Raw genomic sequence first — 22,650 nt, forward strand, 5'->3', positions numbered from 1 at the left:
TTTAGAGCTGTATTTTAGAACAATGATAAATTATATATATATATCCTAAATCTATATTTTGATCATTTTATATTATTATATATGAAGAAGATGGCTGGTATGAGTCTTTAAAATCTCAGCTTTGAAATCCTAGTTGCTGCACAAGGAAATATGTTAAAGAGACACATTCTATATGTTTACTTAAATGTTTTCCTATAATGTAGAATTGGTTTCCTAAGCAGTAAAGCTGTTCTGAGAGACAGAAGATATTTTGTTTTCTGATTCTACATCTTAAAACATTTTGTAACTATAATTTAAACGATTATTCATTTTATTTCAAAATGATAGCACTTCAAGAATACCTTTTAAAAATATTAAAAATATATATTAAAAACTCCAAATACATTCAGATTTATTTAAGTGAATTATATATCAAAAACACTTTCATTATGCAAAAGATAGTAAGATTATATTACATAGTGACCCAGACTCTCCATTGAGCATGATTTGACATTCTAAGATTTAATTTATGTATTTTGTCAAAATATGTTTATCATCAGACAAGGGTTCCCCTTCACTTGGCCTACAAGGTAGGCATAATTTTATATCTAGCCATTTCTCCAGCCTCACCTTGTGTCTTGATTTTTTTGGCATGGCTGAAGCACATGCCTTTTGGGATGTCTGTTGACGTTTGAATACTTAGGTAAAACAAATGTACAGTGAAAATCTTTACTGACTTTAAAGAAACATTGATTAGTGGGAAAAGCAATAGGGAGCAACTACTCTGTTTAATCTAATGTGTATCAAATAAACTTTGTAGATGTTTTTGTAGTTTTCTGTCTCTTTCTCTGTTTCTCTTTCTTGCTTGCTCTCTCTAAGAACAAAGAACTAAGGATCCAAAAAAAAAAAAAATGCATTAAAAATATCACATCAGGACTCTACCATTGACTCACACCTGATTAATACTATTTCTTCTGTTCATTCTTCTTTATGCAATGTTGATGCACAATTAGAATACTATGTGGTATAATATTCATCATGTAAAGTATGTTTGCCCTACCAACTCCTAGTATTGAGGGCAGATGCTGTGTGTCATTAAGTTCATTGTTATGGATTCTTGGTATCACTTAATGAGAGGTCCTGTAGAGCACTTAGTGTCACCAAGCTGGTGATAGAAATATGTCTTTTATTCTTCTATTTGGGTATTAAAATATCCTCACGGGAAAGAATAAGGCAAAACTCATTCAGAAGCACATTTTTTTCTCGTGCCAAGATTTTTGTATTTCAAGTGAATGGAGGAGGGAAAAGTGTATGGAAATGACAAAAGTACAGAATGAAAATAAATATAAACCTCACTCAAAATATATATCTACTACTTGGCACATAGATAAAATTCCTAGAACACTATTTAATCTCTCAATTTCCAGATTTTTATTTTATTTTTTGGTTATACCACTATCATTTGTCTGGCAGAGCTACTATATAGTAACTGAGTGATCAAGAGAGTCTAGCACTTAAGACTATAGAGGGTGTGTGTGTGTGTGTGTGTGCATGCACATACGTTTGGAACATATGAACATATATTTGTGAAACATGGCTGCCCCAAAGCCACTTAATAGCTATATGACATGGCCCAATTTACCTAGCCGCTCTAACTTTCAGTTTCCTCAGCTGTAAAAAAGAGACTAAATAGTATATGCACATGGTTATTGCAAGGTTTAAAATAAACTATTGATAAAAAAAATCTGGTTCACAGATTCATATGCCTTTAAAATGTGGAAACCATGCTTAACATTTATATGAAGAATCATATACATGGTGAAACAATGTATCAGAGCTACTATGATAGTTCTTTTGTATTTCAGCTGAAAGTTGGTTCTGTCTCAGATACAAATCTGAGTCTGTGATTTATTTTAGTCTCCTCTGGCTTAAAACCCAGCACACTTCTTAGATATGCTGACAATACTATGCCACAAATTCCCAATGGACAGAAGAGCAGGCAGGGCATGCCATCTGTCCAGAAAGCTGGTGTGTTTGAAGCTGAGACACTGATTTTGGAGTAATACTCAGGCTTCAGATTAGTTAGGAGCTGCTGAGCAACATAAAAATAATTCCTCAATTTTGTTATTTGTATTATTCCTGGAATTTAGCACAATACCTAACATATAATAAGCACTCAATAATATATTTTCCCTAAGAACAATTGAAATTTTTAGCACAGGGCAACATGATTACATTTAGAAAATGGGAGAAAAGTGTGGAGGGAAAAACAAGTTAGGAGATACTATGGGTGCCTAGGCTTATGATAATGGTGGCCTAGACCAGGGTAGTCATGTACATAAATTTCAGCTTGAAAGTAAATCAAGCTGTAAGGAACTAAATCAACAGAACTTGGTGATGGATTACATTTAGAAGACAAGTGTCAAGGATGACTCAAGCATTCTGGCCAACATAACTGAACAGATAAGTATAATTCATGGGTGTAAGAAATAGTGGGTAAGGGCTGGGTGCGGTGGCTTATGCCTGTAATCCTGGTACTTTGGGAAACCGAGGCAGGCGAATCACCTGAGGCCAGGAATTCAAGACCAGCCTGGCCAACATGGCGAAACCTTGTCTCTACTAAAACTACAAAAATTAGCTGGGCGTGGTGGCATCCACCTGTAATCCTAGATACTTGGGAGGCTGAGGCGGGAGAATGGCTTGAGCCCAGGAGACGGAGTTTGCAGTGAGGTGGAGGTTGCAGTGGATTGCGCTCCAGTCTGGGTGACAGAGTGAGGCTCCATCTCAGAAAAAACAAAAATAAAAACAAGAACAGAAATAGTGGGTAAGCACCAAGTTTAGAAAGAAAGGACCTCATTGACGCTTAGTTAAATCATCTAGAACCGAGCTATCCCATACCACAGTCACTTGCCACATGTAGCTATTTAAACTTATTTACACTTTAAAAAATGAAATAAAATGAAACATTTAGTTTCTCAGTCACCTGCTTACATTTCAAGGACCAAACAGCTACGTGTGGCTAGTACCTATCATACTAGGTAGCACAGGTATAGAACATTTCCAACATCATGAAGAGTTCTACTGGACAAGACTGGTCCAGGGTAAATAGCTGCAGCATCTGTAATTTATTTAAAAAGAGCTATAGTAACATCAAAAAAAAAAAAAAAAAAAAACCCTCCTTTCTTATGGCCCGTTGGAATTTAATGTGAAAAACGAAAAGACTGGCATCACACGTTCTACTCTATCCTTGTGGGCAAGATAGAAATTTGGTATTTTGTGTGTGTGTGTGTGTGTGTGTGTGTGTGTGTGTGTGTGTGTGTGTGTGTTTTCCTCAGATTGGTAATGTCAAGATAGATGTTCTCTGCTAAGGTTTCTAGTGGGAGAGGGATTGTGTTACGTTTCTAATAGAGAGTCCACACAGCATAGCAGTTTAAAGCATGAGCTCTATTTTGGGCTGAATTGTGCCTTGCACCTGCCAAATTCACATGTGGAAGCCCTAGCCCTAGTACTACAGAATATGACTATATTGGAGACAGGGTCTTCAAATAGGTGATTAGGTTAAAGAGAGGCCATTGTGGTGGGCCCTAATCCAATCTGACTCATGTTCATATAGGAGGAAATTTGGGTATGCAGGGAAACACCAGGGAGTATAAGTACACAGGGGAAAGACATAGTGTGAGTATGGTGAAGAGGTTGTCATCTGCAAGCCAATGAGACGGGTTGCAGAACAAACCAAACCTGCTAACACCTTGATCTTGGACTTGTAGCCCCTAGAATTCTGTGAAAATAAATTTCTGTTGTTTAAGCCACCAAGTCCATGATATTTTCTTATGACAGTCTTAGCAAACTACCTGGACTTAATGCCAGCTCTGCCACTCACTAGGTGGGTGACCAGGAGTGAGTCACTTAACATCTCTGGTTAACTTCTCCTTTCTAAAATGAGAATGATAATCATTGTGCCTATTTCAATGAATTGTTATGAATGGCAAATGAGTGAATATTTGTGAAGTGCTCAGAATAATAGCTGACATAGAAGCACTTTATAAGTGATTGTTAAATAACTAGAACGTAAATACACATTTTGTTGTGTTGGTTGGCTTTCCAGCAGTCGCTATAGCCAAGACTGTTTGTCTGTTCAATGCATGTTGAAACAAAATATTTGAACCAGCTCAGTTGAACTATTTGAAAGTTACATTCGGATGAGCCCCTCAGGTGGGAGCTTCTAATCTTGTCCTTCTATTCAGGGACACTTTTATAAGGAGAAACTGTACTCCCCCAAGAATTTACATTAAAAAGATAACAGTATTTGAATTCCTAAGACCTGAGTACATGTCCTGAATCTACCATTTACTGGCAATGCAGCATCAACCAAGTCACTTTACTTCTCAGTCATTTGTGTAGAGTGATATTGTCCAAAAGAACATTCTGTGATGATAGAAATGCTCTGTAATGTACCATCCCATAGGCTAGTCATTTGTGGCTATTGAACATTTGAAATATACCTAATACGACTGAGTTTTTTATTTTGTTTGGTGCAGCAGTGGGGCAATGATCTCAGAGGATTGTTATGAAATCAAAGGAAGGGATCTTTTCTATGCAAAAGTAACCTTGATTATCAAAAGGGATAACACTTGGAAAATCTTATGGTGTCCACAAACCAAACAAATGTGACATAGAATATCCAGTGGAGCCTGCTGAATTCCTTCTACCTACGAAACTGGACAACATTCTCCATCCAAGTCCAGGGGTGGAGGAATTTAAAGGGGTGGTATCCAGAAATGTTCTCTATTTCTGAAATTATGGGCAAAAATTATTAAAATGTGATGAGAGTATTAGTACTCTTTCTTGTTTTAACAGCTTTTAAGTACATTTCATAATTTCCATGGCTACTTAGAATGAAAAGGCGTGTAATGGACGTATGTGGATTTGTGAGACACCTTCACACAATGCAACTACCACGGCTTTAGACAATAGAGGAGCACTGAGCTTTAAAATACTAAAAACTAAATGCTGGCCATGTTTCATAACTTTAACGCAAACTATGAAGGATAAACTAGATGTTATTTAGAAGTAAATAAATATCAATTTAACTTTATCAAGAATAGCAAATAGATTCTTAGTTTGGAAAAAGACATACTTATTGTTCTTCATTTTTTCTAATGCAGTTACCTAAAATTAAATAATAGAATCTGGCTGTTTATCAGATACAAACAGATTTTGTGATTACAACTAAATCCTGTAATAACTGTGTTCCAACTGTCAGTCTTTGTATATAACTTGAGGCTTTATTGTGTGTGTAGTACAATAAACCGTTATTTTAACTTCAAGTGAAAATTGGAGTGAATGACCACTTGGAATATTCAGTTGTTTTTCCCTGAAATAGTGGCTCATGGCTTGCAACATTAACCACATTGTCATTTATAGGAATGTATTTTAAAAAATAGGCCTGTGATTTATGGATGCAATTTTTATCCATGTATGGGTTAAAGTACAGACATTTTGAATTGTGGGCTGAATATACTGTGAAACCTGACATCCAGTTGAACTTTGCGCAGTTTTATGGTGTCACCCAACCACTTTATGAAATTGAAGCCACCTGCCAGTCATTTATGTAGTCTATTTTTCACTATTTAGTATTGAATTTTTTTCCTAGTGAATAAATTTTTTATGACTTCTTTTAAGTTTGATTTAAGGTCTAATTTTGTTTAATGAATGAAAGCATCTTGGCTATTAAACTTTCTACCCATGCATACCATGTGTAGTTTTACTGTGTAATAACTAACAAAAGGCTTTATTTAAGTTCTATAGCTATTTTTATTTTTAAAAATGGTATTGTAGAGTTCCTTGTGGAAAAATATTTCTATTTACTTAAATTATAACAGTCTCAAATAACATGTTTATGTCTCTCATACTGGACTATTTCGTTTGGTGTATACATTTTTATCAGGCTACTTTGTCTTACTACTTTTCTGTAAATTAATTACCTATTATTCTCAGATACTCATTACACTAATTACCTTCCATAATTTCTGACATTTTTGAATTTATATACCCAGATTTTTAAAGTTTACCAATTCTGGTTTACAATTTCTATATCATAGGTGCTTGCACCCAGAATGTTGGCCTCAGAACTACAGAGATTTCCTGTGCATGTCCCTTAGACAAGTCAAACATCTCTGTAGCCGTTTTTCTTTTGAACAAGTCAGGAGAGCATTGGTAAAATGTGGTAGGAGGATAAAAGCCCATGGAAGAGCCTAAACTATATTCTGGATGATTTCCTTCCATCTCTCTCTCCCACCACCACCAACTGGCCTGCCTCTCAGCTTCTTATGCACTAAGCAGAGAGAAATCAGTGCGATGGAATCCCAGCATAGTTAGTGTGTGGGTCGGGGTTCCACAGAGAAACACAGTAGAACACACACACACACACACACACACACACACGATTTATTAGAAAGAATTGGCTCACATCATTGTGCAAACTGACAAGTCCCAAGATTTGCAGGTTGAGTAGGCAAACTGGAAACACAATAGAGCCGATGGTGTGGTTCCAGTCCAGGGTGTCAGTCTGAGTTCAAAGGCAGGAAAAAAGCAACATCTCAGTTTGAAGGCAGTCAGGCAGGAGAATCCTCCCTTACTTGAGGGAAGTGTCAGCCTCTTATTCTATTCAGGCCTCCACCTGATTGAATTAGGCCCACCCAAGTTAGAGAGGGCAGTGGGCCGTACTGAGGCTACCAAGTCAAATGTTAATCTGCCTCAAAAATGCCCTCATGGAAACACTCAGAATACTGTTGATCAAATATCTTGGCACCCTGTGGCCCAACCAAGTTGACATATATGATTAACCATCACAGTAGGAAATGCCATATGAAAATAAATTTTTCAAATCTTTCTCTATCCCTAAGGAAGACTTGCTTAATCTAGGATTACAGACCTACATCATACAAGGTTAGAAGACTGAACAATGTCTCATTTCTTTTTTTTTTTTTTTTTTTTTTTTTTTTGAGACGGAGTCTTGCTCAGTAGCCCAGGCTGGAGTGCAGTGGCGCTATCTCGGCTCACTGCAAGCTCTGCCTCCCGGATTCACGCCATTCTCCTGCCTCAGCCTCCCAAGTAACTGAGACTACAGGAGCCCGCTGCCACGCCTGGCTAATTTTTTTTTTTTTTTTTTTTTTTGAGAAGGAGTCACGCTCTGTGGCCCAGGCTGGAGTGCAGTGGCCGGATCTCAGCTCACTGCAAGCTCCGCCTCCCGGGTTCACGGCATTCTCCTGCCTCAGCCTCCTGAGTAGCTGGAACTACAGGTGCCCACCACCTCGCCCGGCTAGTTTTATTGTATTTTTTTAGTAGAGACGGGGTTTCACCGTGTTAGCCAGGATGGTCTCGATCTCCTGACCTCGTGATCCACCCGCCTCGGCCTCCCAAAGTGCTTTATTACAGGCGTACAATGTCTCATTTCTGCATGAAACTTGGCAGTAGCACTCTGCTTTAGGGTTAGTCTATATTTTGACTTTATCCTAAATTTTAGGAAAATATAAGAACAATCTGCAAACAAACTTCATTTATTCAGTCAACAAGCTCAAGCTCATCCTGGATACTTCCCATGGGTAGGAGACTGTGGTCGGATAAAAAGATGAATAAAGATAGTCTCTGCCACTCACATGCTCAAAGCACTTTTGCCCCATGTTGGAAATCCCTCCTTGAATATATCATCAGTGGGCTTTAATGCTGTGTTTTAAATAGAAGCTTTAAATAGAGCTACAATTTTCTATTTTGGTGATCTTAAGCCTTCTTCTTCTTTCCAACACCCCCCCCTCCCTTCGCCAGTAACTTTTATTTTCTAAACAGAATTGTACACAGAATTCCAATGCGAATTAAAGAGAAATAGTTGGAGCTGCTGGGTGGGTACAGTAAAGGAAAGAACCTGAGGCCTATTCATTTACTTGCCCTAATTTGTCCAATAATTTCCGAGTCCCTATAGCCACAACAGCCCCAGGGGTGTAAGGAGTAAAGTGTAAAAAAAAACACTTATCTGTTTAATATTCCTGACAATATTTTATGCATTATATGTATCAAAATTAAAGCACATTTGGTTACTTTTTTTCCCAGTTATTCTGTGATTCACTCTGTGCTTAATTATTTCTCTTTATTCTTCACAGAGTTGTTTTGTTTTGTCTTTTAATCTCATTTTCTCTTCATGTTTTAAAATAGCTTGTGTTTTAAACATGTCATATAATTAGTAGGGTGCTCTACATTGTGGAAGGCTCAGAGGATATAATGACTTCCAGGAACTTGCAATTTTACTGAAAATAAAAAGCATGTGTTTTTGAAATATTTAAACACAGTAAGACAAAGCAAGCCATATAGACAAAAAGTACTTCATGAGATTATTTCCAGAGATCTGTATGAATATTTCATCAAGTATCAAGAATGTCGTACTTTGCTGTTGGAATGCAGGGATCTATAGAGCACTAGATGTTTCCTGAATAGACCTTAGCAATTATATGTCTCCTTTGGAGATTTATTTTGTGTGATTTGCCTTTTATTTTTGTAGTCAGCAAAGGGAAATGGAGCAGATGGAAGTAAGTCCCCAAAAGTGTTTAATGTGTAAGAGGCCTAAGCTTATGAATATTTTATTATTCAGTCTTTTCTCCCTAACTTCTTGTGTCAACCTGTTGGACTCTTGCAGAACTGGGAGAAGCTAGAGACAGGTTAGAAGATTTGTTTTGGAGATAGAGCTCTAGTGAGAGTAAAGCAATGAATTCATGAGATTGTATGTGTTTAGCAAGGGGGTGGATTTTCCAGGAAGAATTATTTTGTTGTTGTTGCAAAGTAATGATTGAAAGAGAGAACTTTTGAAAGTAGAAACTTTTGTGACTGTGAGTAGAATGAGAATGTTTACAGATAGGAAAGGGGTATTCTAAAACCTATTTTTCTATGAATTAAAAAATGCATTTATGTAGCTAATCTCCTTTGTTACTCATGCCAAAGGCTTTGTAATGGTATGCAACTGTTTAGTTATAACAGTAATGTCAGATTGCTTCTTTTTTTTTTTTTTTTTTGAGACAGAGTCTTGTTCTGTCGCCCAGGCTCTGCCTGCCAGGTTCACACCATTCTCCTGCCTCAGCCTCCCAAGTAGCTGGGACTACAGGCGCCCGCCACCACGCCTGGCTAATGTTTTGTATTTTTAGTAGAGACGGAGTTTCACCATGTTAGCCAGGATGGTCTTGATCTCCTGACCTCGTGATCTGCCTGTCTCGGCCTCCCAAAGTGCAAATTGCTTCTTATATCAATGAAGCAACATGCAGAGACTGGACCACGGGGTGCTGTTATCTTCGAGTCTTATAATTCTGGACACCATTATGCTCTTGAATATGTTTTAGAAAATTTCAGTTATTGTGTAGTAACTGCTAGGCATGTCATTCAAACTAAAATATCCAGGAGTTAAAAATCCCAAATAATAATTTATCTTTTGTTCAGGTTTAGTTTTTAAGGCATGTGAAAGTTTACAAATATAGTTCTGTAAATCAATAGCCCAGGTTCCAAATCCCACTCACAACCTACCTTCATTAAGTACACTCCATTTGTTTGCTTTTTGTTTTCATTCTTCTTGCTGTTTGTCTTGTGTTTCTTCATTGTATAGTGGAGAATAATATGAGGTGAGGGAACAGCGGGCTTGGGGATTACAGTCTAAAAGCTTTAGGGTATTCTAGTGACTCTAAGATAAACAAGCGATTCTACTTTAGCTTCTCCATCTGTGAAACACGAGGTTTCAGGTTATTCTCTGAGCTTCCTTCCAACCGTAGCATCCTGGGTGTTTATGATTCTTATATGAACTCTGATATCCTATAACTTAGACAATCTAGTATAAATATTTTGAGAATAAAAGTAGGTATTAATAATTACAGTGGAATAACAGGAATAAACTGGCATATGCGGTTGCCACACCTCTAATATATTGTGGTATGATGACAGATAATGAGGAAAATAAGTAATGTAACACATATGTGTACATACACAATAAAGGTCTTTTTTTCATCTATGCAAATAATTAACCCGCTGAGCCAGGCACAGTGACTCACGCCTGTAATCCCAGCACTTCGGGAAGCTGAGACGGGTGGATCACCTGAGGTCAGAAGTTCGAGACCAGACTGACTAACATGGTGAAACCTCATCTGTACTAAAAATATGAAGAGTAGCAGGGCGTGATTGCAGGAGCCTGTAGTCCCAGTTACTTGGAAGGCTGAGGCAGGAGAATCACTGGAACCAGGGAGGCGGAGGTTGCAGTGAGCTGAGATCATGCCGCTGTACTTCAACCTGGGCAGCAGAGCAAGATTCCATCTCAGAAAATAAAAAAGAATTGATGTGCTTTGAACTATATTTCTGATTCACGTATCATTAAGACCTTTTGTCTAGTGCTTAACTAACTGCTAATCAGCCCCTTTATAAATATATGTTAAACCATTGAGTTAAACAGCAGAATGTGACAAGTGGGGCCCATTCAAGAAGGACATCCCAGAAGATTCAGACTATATTATAAATCCTGGGGTGACCAAGGAGAGCCAATGGGGCTGAAAGTGTTTGTAGTGAGAAACAACTCTGTTATGTGGAATCTTTAGGAAAAGCAAATAGGAAAGTGTCAGTACAGACCTTTAGAGTTCCCGAATATACTCTAGAGAGTACGTTCAACATACATGTACTCAACTCACACCCTCGAGAGTTCCCTATGACTATCTCATGGAGGAGGAAAGAACTTGCGCTGGTATAAAAAGGGGTCAGCCTGACATGTTGGGTGGACTTCACGGTCAATAATGAAGGAAATTTACCCAGTGGGAAGGTCAGCAAAGCATTTACTTGGTGTTCCCTTCATGTAGAGAAGGAGGTAACCTGAGGTGCAGATGTACATTGAGCTTTGGCGGAGTTAATAATCTGATGAGCCTGAAAGAAATAAGACTAGAAAATCAAATACAAGGAATATGAGCAAGAGACATGTAGATGGGGCTGTAGGAGTGAACACAATCAAAATCATGCTTATCAGACTGTAAATACTGCAGAGGAAGCTTTCTACTACCAGGTGGACATTGTCACGTGTCTAGTGGATATTAGCCAGCCTCCTTTCTCAGTTACTCCAGAGTTTGTGCAATAGACCCATGAAGAGAATGATCTATTGTGATTGGACTTAGATCTTAGTGACAGAGGCAGGGAAAATGCATGGACCCAGGACATGGCCTCCCTTTCCAAAGCTAATATAGCTATTGTCACTTCTAACTATCAAAAGCCAGAAACAGACTGACAATGAGCCACTGAGATGGTACCATTCCTCCAGGGTACGATAGAGACCCAACATCTGTTGGGTGGCAGGCAAATTAAGTTGCATCCTCTCCACTTTGGAGCAGGCAGCAATTTGCCCTAAGTGGGTGAATTATGGTCTAGATATGTGTTTGTCTTTCCGCTCACAGTGCTTTCACTGGCACCCACATCTGATAGCCTAACAATGACTGATCCAATGATATGGTGCCCCATATAATATTACTTCTACTAAGGGACATTTGCTGCTGTATCAAAGAAGGCACAACAGTGAGCTTATGGTCATAATGTGTTTCATCACCCAACAGCGACAGGCCTGATGGTACAGTGGAATAATATTAATCATGAAAAGTTCAGCCAAGACACCAGCATGAGGAAAAACCTTAGAATCGGGATACTGCTTTTTAGGATTGGGAAATATGCCAAACCAATTGCTGATACAGAATGCTGTATTTATCATACCCAGGACCCACAGTCCTGAGACTAAGGGTAGGCCCTTCCTGTAATCAATAGCAGTGATCTGCTTGTGGTATTTGCACTACCTTTCCCTACAACTTTATACTTTGCCAGTTAGAATCCTGATTCTTGTGGTGGAGTCAGGGGAGCAGTGCTGTTCTGTCAGGGGACACAATTAGAATCCCACTTAAGTGGAAGCTGTGATTGGTTCCATATGTGATCTGGCGTTCCTCATGACAATAGACCAAAAAAATGGTGTGAGATATCCATACTCACCACCATGAGGAGATAGGGCTACTGCCATGGAATCTGAGTGAGGCAAAATATGTCTGAAACTTAGAAGTATTCCACGCCCTGATGGGAAGGAGAAATTACAGCAACCAAGACTCCATAGGAGCAAGAAAACTAAGGGCTTAATTCATCAGGATTTAGGTCTGCAACACCCTACTCAGCAGCAGCTCAGACCAGCTGAAATGCTGGTAGAGTATGGGGGAAAATCTGGGATTCGTGGTAAAGGAGATAGGTGATGAATGTCAATTAAGGCCTTAAGAACTAGTTGGAGGATTGGATATTGTGGCTGGATTTATTACCGCTCTTTTAAGTCTCTGGGGAATCGCAGCTTGCCGTCACTCTAAAGGACTGTACTTAGACTCTCCTCTTGGGAAATATGTGAGGGATCTTATTTTGCATGCTATCGGGTTATCAGTAGATGGTGCTAGTACATCTGAGTTGTACATGGGGTTGTCTGTCCTGGGCCCAGTTTGTGTGCTTTTCTACATTGGCTCAATCCTAATCCTAAGGATGAAAAGCTTATAATCCTAACATGTCTTCACGTTTTTGACCACTTGCTCAATGGTGAGCCTCAGATATTGCCACCACTGTCACCTTATCTCTTAACATCATTTACTATATCAGCCTCTCTCAAGGTGAAGACCGGGCATTAGTGTGTCCCCAGTAGCAACCACCATGGAAGAATTCACAGTAGTTTTGGCAACTGTCATATAGGGACACACCCAAGAAAATTCTATCTCCATTAGAGTATTGTTTCCCCAGTGGCTACACAAAGGGGCAGATTATAAAATCATAAAGACAGAGGACTTAGTGACCTGTAGGATGAATCTTTATCAATGAAACATAGAGTATGACAAGCAACTGGGACATATAAATGTCCCTCTCTCTGACTAACTGTTCCAAAGTACAAAGGTTCCAAATGACTTCTTTAGGTTTGTTTCACATGACCAAATAATGAGCCACGTTTTCTTGTGAAGTTCTGCCCAGCTCAGTCATGTACCACCTTGTGGCTGCTTTCTTCTCTTCCCTGTATCACTTCTTTTTTTACCTCCTTGTGGTTGACCTGGCATTGTTTAATCTCAGGCTGTGCTTCCTAGAGAATCTGGATTGAGATGCCAAGCAAAGGTTTTAATCCAGGAATTTTTTTGAACACTGAGTGACAAAGTAAAATGTCTTTATGAATAAGACATTTTAGGCTTCCTGATTGGAAAGTTTACCAATTTTCATGCACCAAGTTATCTCCTGTCCTTATCTATTTTAATGTATGAATGTACCTCTCTTCTTTACTTTAATGAAATTAATGTGCTTATTCATTTCTTTTTTAATAAATGCAGTGTCTCTCTTACCCTGCCCCATTTTGTTTTGCAATGTTTTCATTACTCTGTCTGGTTTATTACACTTTTATCATGTGGTTCCCCTATATTGGAACTTTTCTCAGTGCAGAGACAGTATGCTCGTTGTTTGTCCTTTTCAGAATGTGTACCTATTTTTACTGTCATTGCTTAGAACAAACAGGTTCATCAGTATACTTCTCTTTATACATTGTGGCATAATGGAAGAGTGCAATAGGTTTTAAACAAAAATTATGGAGTCCTCACAGCTTGTATCAAGGCACTCCTCACAGAATACTAAACTTTTCTGATTACATTTTGCTAAACTTATCTTAGGCAAGGGAATGTACACCACCCCCAGTATCCCAGAATGTAGTCAGGGGCTTCACTGTCACTCTTCTACCTTCCTCATCATCTCCCCTTTAATGATTCTTTCTGATAATAATGTAGAGACAATACAAATTGTAACCGTATGGTGCATCTATTAGTATTAAATAGGAATCGTTAGCTAATATTTTCATTATAACTGTGCATTGAAGGCAAAGCTGAAACTTTACATATTAAGTTGATATATTACACTTGCTATATATCTCAGATTCAACCTAATTGCTCAGATTCTTCTAGACTTGGATATATCAATCTTTTGGAATTACTTGTTTGCTTTAGTGGTTGTTGCTTTTTCCTAAACTTGTACATCCTGCCGTTTGAGTGCAAACAAGAAGTTAACTCCCCAGTCTTCAACCTTCTCTTTGTCTCTCATTTGGTCACGATTTTTTTTTTTTTTACTCTATTGTCTATTGATTAATTACTTTTTCTCCCATGAGTGCTTCATCATGAATACTAATCTTTGGAAAAGTTGAGAGTGACATGAATGTTCATAAAAATTATAAAGACCTCAGATGAAAATTGCAGCAATTCGAAATTGCAATCCCATTGGAACAAAACAAAGACAGCTACAACCATTTGAAAGCAAGTCACATTTTTGCGCACCATCCATTATTCTTGCATTTAACAGAATGTTAAAGATTCTACAGCTTGTGAATTTATTAGCTTGGTATTTAGCATGTTTCATGGCCAAAATAGCAAAGAAGCTTCATTATTACTGGTTAAATTAGCCTCATGAAAATGTTGTTGGTAAAAGGTTACAGAAATGAATAAGAGATCTAACCAAGCAGCATATTGGACCATTTATCACTATAATTTTAAAAAGGCATTCTGATGATTTAAATTAACTTGGCTAAAGGGTAGAGATTTAGATAAAAATTAATAATTGAAGCCTAAATGACATGGTTAGCTCTTCTTTTTGATAAGGAGGGAACAACGCATACACATACAGTAGTTTCATACATTGTCCTTTTGACAGAAGAGTGCAGTGGCCCAATCTCGGCTCACTACAACCTTCATCTCCTGAGTTCAAGAGATTCTCCTGCCTCAGCCTCCCGAGTACCTAGGACTACAGGCACGCACCACCACGCCTGGCTAAGTTTTGTATTTTTAGTAGAGGCAGGGTTTCACCATGTTGGCCAGGCTTGTCTTGAACTCCTGACCTCAGGTGATCCGCCCACCTCAGACTCCCAAAGTGCTGGGATTACAGGCGTGAGCCACTGTACCCGGCAGGGCTTTTGCTTTTTAAAGAAATATTTATAACTGTATTATATATAAACTGAATTACCTAAGTATCTCATGTTTGCTTCCCACATGGTCAGATATCCCTTCCCACGTTATTTGATTCTGTACCGTTGAAACTTAAAAACTTAGCCATCTTTACATAGAGGTTTTACAATTTGCTTTTTCGCTGATGTCTTCCCTATGTGTATAAGAATAGGAAGTCTACTATCTTTGTGAAAATTTCATCAGGGAATTTAACATTTCTAATTTTTTGCCCTTTGACATATGTTTTTATTTGTGTGGTCTAAACTATTCATATTTTTTGTGTGCTAAAATAATTTTTTAAAAATATTTAAGCTAATAAGCTCATAGAACTTTCCTGGTAATTATGATAAAATAATTTCTTACTATCTTGACAACTCTGACTAAGTGTTATGTGTCTATGGATTTAAGATAAAAGTAAAATTTTTCCTCTCTTCCACTCTTAACAGAAACCAAGAGATAAAAGAACTTGGTGAGCTTTCTCCACATTGGGACAATCTGCGAAAAAATGTCCTTACTCACTGTGACCAAATGGTGAATATGTACCAAGACATTCTGACAGAACTGAGCAAGGAAACAGGTGTGGAAGCAATACCTCTACTTACTCAAAGTGAATTGAATTTCCTGCTTGTGAAATGAAAAAAAAAATAATAACCTGATTTTATGTAGATAGGAGAACTGGAGAGTTTTTTTAAAACTCTTTTACTTCTAACTTTAACATCTTAAAACAAAGAAAACGTTACCCTATTTTACCTTATGTAATTATTATATGAATAATTGAGATAATTTTTTAAAATATTGAATTTCTAAGAAGAAAAGCAACTCATAAATATAGGATATGTTTTTCTTTCTGAAGTTCTTTTAACATTTTTCTGTCAGGTTTATCTTTTAACATGCATATTAATTTATCACTATTTACTAATAATATTTAATTTCTGGTTTCCATCAGGGTCCTCTTTCAAATCAAGCAGCAGCAAAGGAGAGAAAACGTTAGAATTTGTTCCAGTAAATCTACATCTGCAAAGAATGCAGGTACACAGCCCTCACTTGAAAGGTATCATCATAAATTATTCTTTTCAAAATGGCAAATTATGTTACAGTGTGTACTTCTTCGAACAGCTTGAGTGTTGGCAGAAGTCAAGTTTAACAATTGTATAAAGTTGAAAATGAAACAATTGAACCTCATAATGACCCTAAATCCTGCTAAAGAGACTATGACATTTTCGTTGCTGTGTTTTTGAGAAATATTTTATGATTGTGGCACCTGGATTGAGGTAGAGATGAAAATGCAAAATGAGTAATAGCATCCTTAAGTAGTATTAACGGTGGCTAATAGGTAACACTTGTGCTCACTTGAATTAGAGAAAAAAAAAAAGAAAAAACGAAATTTGCTCATATTTTTCCTGTCTTGAGAAACCAAAGCCCCAAAGTCGACTAATACGCCAAGTTTTTTTGACTTATTGGTAACTATCAATAGAAGCCCCCTTTTCTATGGGAAAAAAAGTGAGTATAGTAAAGTAGAAGGTGGTAGAGTATTTAAAAGTAATCAGTTGTAAGAAATATTTGTCAAGGAGAAATATATAGGTTTTTCTGAACGTACCTGAAAATGATCCAGAGTGACCAATATGGTGTCATATTTATTACCATTATACATAATCCCTTGCCATTTATCAAAAATATACTTTCCAATATCTTTTCATCTCCCCTTTTCCTTAACTTATTACTATAGCAATTATGGAAATTCAGGATGACTTTATGCCCTGGTTTGCTGGCAAAAGTCCTAGATTATGTCCCTGTCCCTGCATATGCCTATGACCATTGTTAATGGTACTCTTGCTTCCTTTACTTCTTAAATGTTTCCCTGTTTAAAAGACTAATGCTGTGATCATCCTACTAGTACCTATCTTGTAGGGGTCACAAAGTTATCAAATTCTTTAGGATAAGTGCCTAAAAATGCATACAAACATACTTAGAGAGACATCTAAATTCTCATTCTGACACTCTGTTTTGTAGCCCTTGTCACAACATAGTAGTTACAGGTTTAGAAAGGTTAAAACACAAGAGCCGTTGTACACTGTTAGTGAAAATGTAAACTGGTGTAGCCACTGTGGTAAAAACAAATATGGAGGTTCCTAAAAAAACTAAAAATAAAGCTACCATAGGGTCCAACATTCACACATCTGGGTGTTTATCCAAAATAATTGAAATCAGAATCTCGAAGAGGTGTTTGCACTCCCACATTCATTGCAGCGTTGTTCACAGTAGCCGAGACAGAAAAATGTCCATCAATGGGTGAAAAGATAAATTGTGATATGTACAAAGAATGGAATATTATTCGGTCTTATAGAGAAGAAAATCCTGCCATGGTGAGACAACATGGATGAACCTGGAGGATACTATGCTAAGTGAAATAAGCCAGGATACAGAGGGACAAATACTACATGACACTTCTTATATGAGGAATCTAAAATAGTCAAACTCGTAGAAGCAGAGAGTATAATGGTGGTTTCCAGAGGCTATGGAGAGGATGAAAAAAGGAGGTATTAGTCAAAGGGTACAAAGTTGCAGTTATGCAAGATGAATAAGTCCTAGAGAGTTATGGTACAGGATAGTGTCTACAGTTCACAGTACTATATTGTGTACTTTAAAATTTCTGAGGGCATAGATCTTATGTTAAGTGTTCTTATCAGACATATATACATTAATAATAATAGCAATATTAAAGAGAGAGGAAACTTTTGGAGATGATTAATAGGCTTATGACATAAGTCGTGGTAATGGTTTAGAGAGTATATATTTATGTCCAATGTCATCAAGTTGTATACATATATATCACTTTTTATATGTCAATCATACCTCAATAATGTGGTTTTAAAGTGTGAAAGTGAGATCTAAGTTCTGCTTTAGAATTGTCTAAAATGTTATAGTCTGAAAAATTAAACTTTATTGTTTTCTAGTGTTTGCATACCAACCATATATACATCATCAGCTGATTTGCAAGTTTAAGTGTGATTATACTTATTCTGATATATTATGTTATTATATGTGGTGATCAAGTATATGAAATTTTAATTTAGGTCTTTTTTCTTTTATTATACTTTAAGTTCTAGGGTACATGTGCATAACGTGCAGGTTTGTTACATATGTATACATGTGCCATGTTGGTGTGCTGCACCCATCAACTCGTCAGCACCCATCAATTCATCATTTATATCAGGTATAACTCCCCAATGCAATCCCTCCCCCCTCCCCCCTCCCCATGATAGGCCCCAGTGTGTGATGTTCCCCTTCCCGAGTCCAAGTGAGCTCATTGTTCAGTTCCCACCTATGAGTGAGAACATGCGGTGTTTGGTTTTCTCTTCCTGTGATAGTTTGCTAAGAATGATGGTTTCCAGCTGCATCCATGTCCCTACAAAGGACGCAAACTCATCCTTTTTTATGGCTGCATAGTATTCCATGGTGTATATGTGCCACATTTTCTTAATCCAGTCTGTCACTGATGGACATTTGGGTTGATTCCAAGTCTTTGCTATTGTGAATAGTGCCGCAATAAACATACGTGTGCATGTGTCTTTGTAGTAGCATAATTTATAATCCTTTGGGTATATACCCAGTAGTGGGATGGCTGGGTCATATGGTGCATCTAGTTCTAGATCCTTGAGGAATCGCCATACTGTTTTCCATAATGGTTGAACTAGTTTACAATCCCACCAACAGTGTAAAAGTGTTCCTATTTCTCCACATCCTCTCCAACACCTGTTGTTTCCTGATTTTTTTAATGATTGCCGTTCTAACTGGTGTGAGATGGTATCTCATTGTGGTTTTGATTTGCATTTCTCTGATGGCCAGTGATGATGAGCATTTTTTCATGTGTCTGTTGGCTGTATGAATGTCTTCTTTTGAGAAATGTCTTATTCACCACAGATTATGTCAATTGAAGAACTGAAAAAAAAGAGAGATGGATTGGCCCAAGGCATTTAGAAACTGCTGTGGTCTGAATGTATCCCCGAAAATCATGTGTTATAAACTTAATCCCCAGTGCAACAATGTTGGGAGGTGAGACCTAAGGGGAGGCATTTGGATCAAGAGAACTCTACACTTATGAGTGATTTAATGCCACGATAAAAAGAGCTTTCAGGAGCAAGTTTACCCTCTTTAGCTCTTCTGCCTTGTAGATTTACAAAATTTGTTCTTTCTTGCTTTTCCACCTTCTACCATTTAAAAGCACAGCAGAAGGCTTTCATCAGATACCAGTGCCTTGATCTTAGACTTCCTAGCCTCCAGAATTGTTAGAGAATAATTTATATTTTTTAATACAAGTTACTTAGTCCATAATATTATGTTATAACAGCAAAAAAATGGAGTAGACAGTAGTTCTTCCTTAATTACTGAGTTCTTCCTTAATTACTGACTTAATTACTAAAGTCAGTAGTTTGAATAGAACATTAGGTAATGATTTTTAAAATAACCACAAACAAAATGTTACAAGTGTTAAAGAAACTAAAATACTTAAGAACTATCTGACAATCAACATAATGTTTTTCTAATAGCCAAAATGAAAAGGCTTTTATGATGTAGTAAAATGTTTATATTATTTTAGAGTGTAGCAGCCCTGGGCTTGAATTGTAGCACTACCACTTTTTACATGAGCTGAGTCTGCCATTTAATCTTTCCAAGCAATTTCATTCTCATTCCTGATTGAGTTAGGGTGTGTAAAACACATAGAATGATAAAATAATACTAGCTTTATTATACATGTGGCATTTTGCATCACTGGAACAAAATGGATCTGTTTTATCAGAACTGATGAAATTGGAGAAAATTGATCAAGTAAGAACCTATTAAAAATCAGCGAAGTCTTGAACTAAGGAAATAGCCAGGTTTAGATTAAAGATGACTTAAAGATGCATTTTGGAGAAACCATCACATGCAAATACTTACTGACTGAGGGAATAAGCCAAGGAGGGAAAAGGATAATTTGCTTTACAGCCGCGGGTAGATGACAGTGTCATCAAACCAGATAGATTTGTTTGGGACCACATACATATGAATTCATATTTAATTATGTATTCAAATGTTTGTTGATTAACCTTAAAATATCTCCACCAAACAAAGAGAAATTATGATCAAAGTGGCCTTTTACTTCATATTTCTTTCTTGAAAATGAAAGAACCATGTACTATACTGTTTTCAAAGGTACCATCTGAAAAATAGAGTAAAATAGGATGAGGACAATATGTTTAGTTTCTGATTCTCTGATTTGAAGATTTGAAAGAAACAATCTGGCAACTAAAAGAAAGAAATTTAGAAAAGCAAACAAAAGGGGTGTGTGTGTGTGTGTGTGTGTGTGTGTGTGTGTGTGTGTATGCATGCATGCATTTTCTAACTTCTTTGGTTTGGGATATGTATTAGTTTTCTAGAGCTGTTGTAAAAAAGCACCAAAAACTGGGTTGCTAAAATAGCCAAACTTATTTTTTCACAATTCTGGGGGCTGGATGTCTGAAATCAAAATGTCATCAGGGCCATGCTTCCCCTTAAACCTATGGAATATTCCTTCCTTTTCCCTTCCTAGTATGTGCTGGTTTGCTGGTAATCCTTTGCCTGCTGATGTTATATGCCCGTCCTCTATCTTGCTCACAGTGTTCTCCTGCCCTCTCTATATGTCTGTTTCTGTATCCAAATGTCCCCTTTAAGGACAACAGTTATATAGGATTAGGATCCATCCTTAATGACTTTATTTCAACTGGATTATATCTGTAAAGACCTTATTTCCAAATAAAGTCACATTCTGAGGTATCTTTCTTGGGAGGTACAAGCTAACCCACAGGAGGATTTTGAAAGGAATTTCTTACTTGTAATGACAAATATCAAGCAATACAGAAAAAAAAAAAATAATGTTACAGATCTAGGGTACAACCCAGAAACTAGAAGATTTTTGACAAAGCAGCAGAAAGACTGGTTCTGGTGTTTGAAGAGCTAAAGAGAAAATATGGGAAAAGGCTAGATATCCTAAGAGCCACATTAATGGGAACAGTACAGAATTGTATTGCATGTATAACAGCATGCTAAATTATCAAGCTTATGTTTTAAAAATATTTATATAATATTAAAAGTTATTAGTTGAAACTGGAGTTCAGATTAAGTAGCCTCTATATAGACTAGGTCACCAACTACATGTTATAATACAGGTTGAAAACTCCATTGAAATTTTGGGTCCTTACCACTTACTACTTTGACTGTAACTTATCTGACCTCTTTGAGTGTCATTTTATTATTTGCAAAATGAAAAGCTTAAAAGTTTTCATAGATGGTAGTCAATCAAATATTCTACTTTCTTTTATAACATGTATTTAACAGATTTTGGATTGCAGTTGAATTTATTTAAGATTTGTGGCTACTGATTTGAATGTTTAGCTGAATTATTATTGCAAGGTAATAATGCAAGTAAGATGGGCTAAGCCTTGGCATTTTACTGGCAAGCTATTTGGATGTGGTCTAAATTTTTTTTTCATTTTTACCATTAGTGAATTGTGTCTTCACATTTGATTAATAAGCCTGCTATATTTGGAGAGGAAGCTTTGCAAACAATAGCTGGCAGAGTCACTAAATACAAGGCTAATATGTAGCTGTTGAAATAAGTAACTGAGCAGAACTAATGTTGTCATGTCTCATACTGACAAATGGAATAACCTGCAGTTAACTTAGAGTGCCCTGAACTCATTAAGTTTTTCATCCTTATTCATCACTTAAACTAAATGCAACAAGTAGAATACTCACCACAATAGATCTTAGCCAGCAGTGACAAGAATGAAACGTAAACCCCAAAATTGAAAACAAAAGATTTTATACTAATATACTTTAATAAATTTTATTTTCATGGCACATCAATTGTGAATATTATGGAATATAAATTCCTGTAATGTAATATCCTGTTTTATTTTATATGTTATAGATATACAATAGAAAAGTATAATATTTGCTATACAATGTAATGAATTCGAACTAAAGCAGCTACTTTGTTTCACAGCAGACATAGTTTATGGATCCGTTGTAATCTATAGTACTGAAAGCCTTCTATATGTAACTCTGCATTATTAATATATTAGCTAACTCTAAGCATGAGTATTTTGTAAATATTAGCTATATAGCTGTGATTTTACTTTGTGAGCCTGGTACCCTTAGATATAGCTGCTTAAGTGATCGCAGTGCCTGACACAGCATGTGCAAAAAAATAAAAAGAGAGTCTGGTGTGATCACTTCACCCAAGCTAAATCAATGGAGTTTCACTCGTGTATTCTCTTTGGGGATTCAGAGACAATCTGTCCTCACGAATTTAACTCTACTTGTGTTCTAGGGAACCAACAAGGAAGAAAAATCGGACATACGGTAATAAGGCAGACCACAAAAAGAGAGGAAAGGCAGAGATAGTCTCTCATGGCTTTTCAGTTCCTGATTTGAGCCCACAGGGAATGAATGGGCTTGCCCTTAGTTTGCATGAGTGAAATACACCTGTCAAGCACAGCCCCACCCACTCTCATTGTTTTTGTTTGTTGTTTTTCAGATATCTCAAATGGGATTCTATAAATTGGTATGAAAAGAAGCTTAACTAAAATATGTTTAAAAATGATTTTATATCATA

At 36.9% G+C, this 22,650-nt stretch overlaps 1 protein-coding gene across 6 annotated transcripts in view; it reads left to right on the plus strand.

The window, feature by feature from the left end:
* Positions 1-22,650, plus strand: part of INPP4B (inositol polyphosphate-4-phosphatase type II B) — an 840,917-nt gene that overhangs the window by 640,486 nt on the left and 177,781 nt on the right. For all 6 annotated transcript variants that reach the window (XM_023225976.3, XM_023225978.3, XM_023225977.3 and 3 more), the window contains 2 exons: positions 15,461-15,591; positions 15,961-16,065. In XM_023225976.3, the coding sequence (XP_023081744.1) occupies positions 15,461-15,591; positions 15,961-16,065 (236 nt within the window). The remainder of the gene's footprint in view (positions 1-15,460; positions 15,592-15,960; positions 16,066-22,650) is intronic.

This window comes from Piliocolobus tephrosceles, chromosome 3 (genome assembly GCF_002776525.5).
Source record: "Piliocolobus tephrosceles isolate RC106 chromosome 3, ASM277652v3, whole genome shotgun sequence".
Lineage (NCBI taxonomy): Eukaryota > Metazoa > Chordata > Mammalia > Primates > Cercopithecidae > Piliocolobus > Piliocolobus tephrosceles.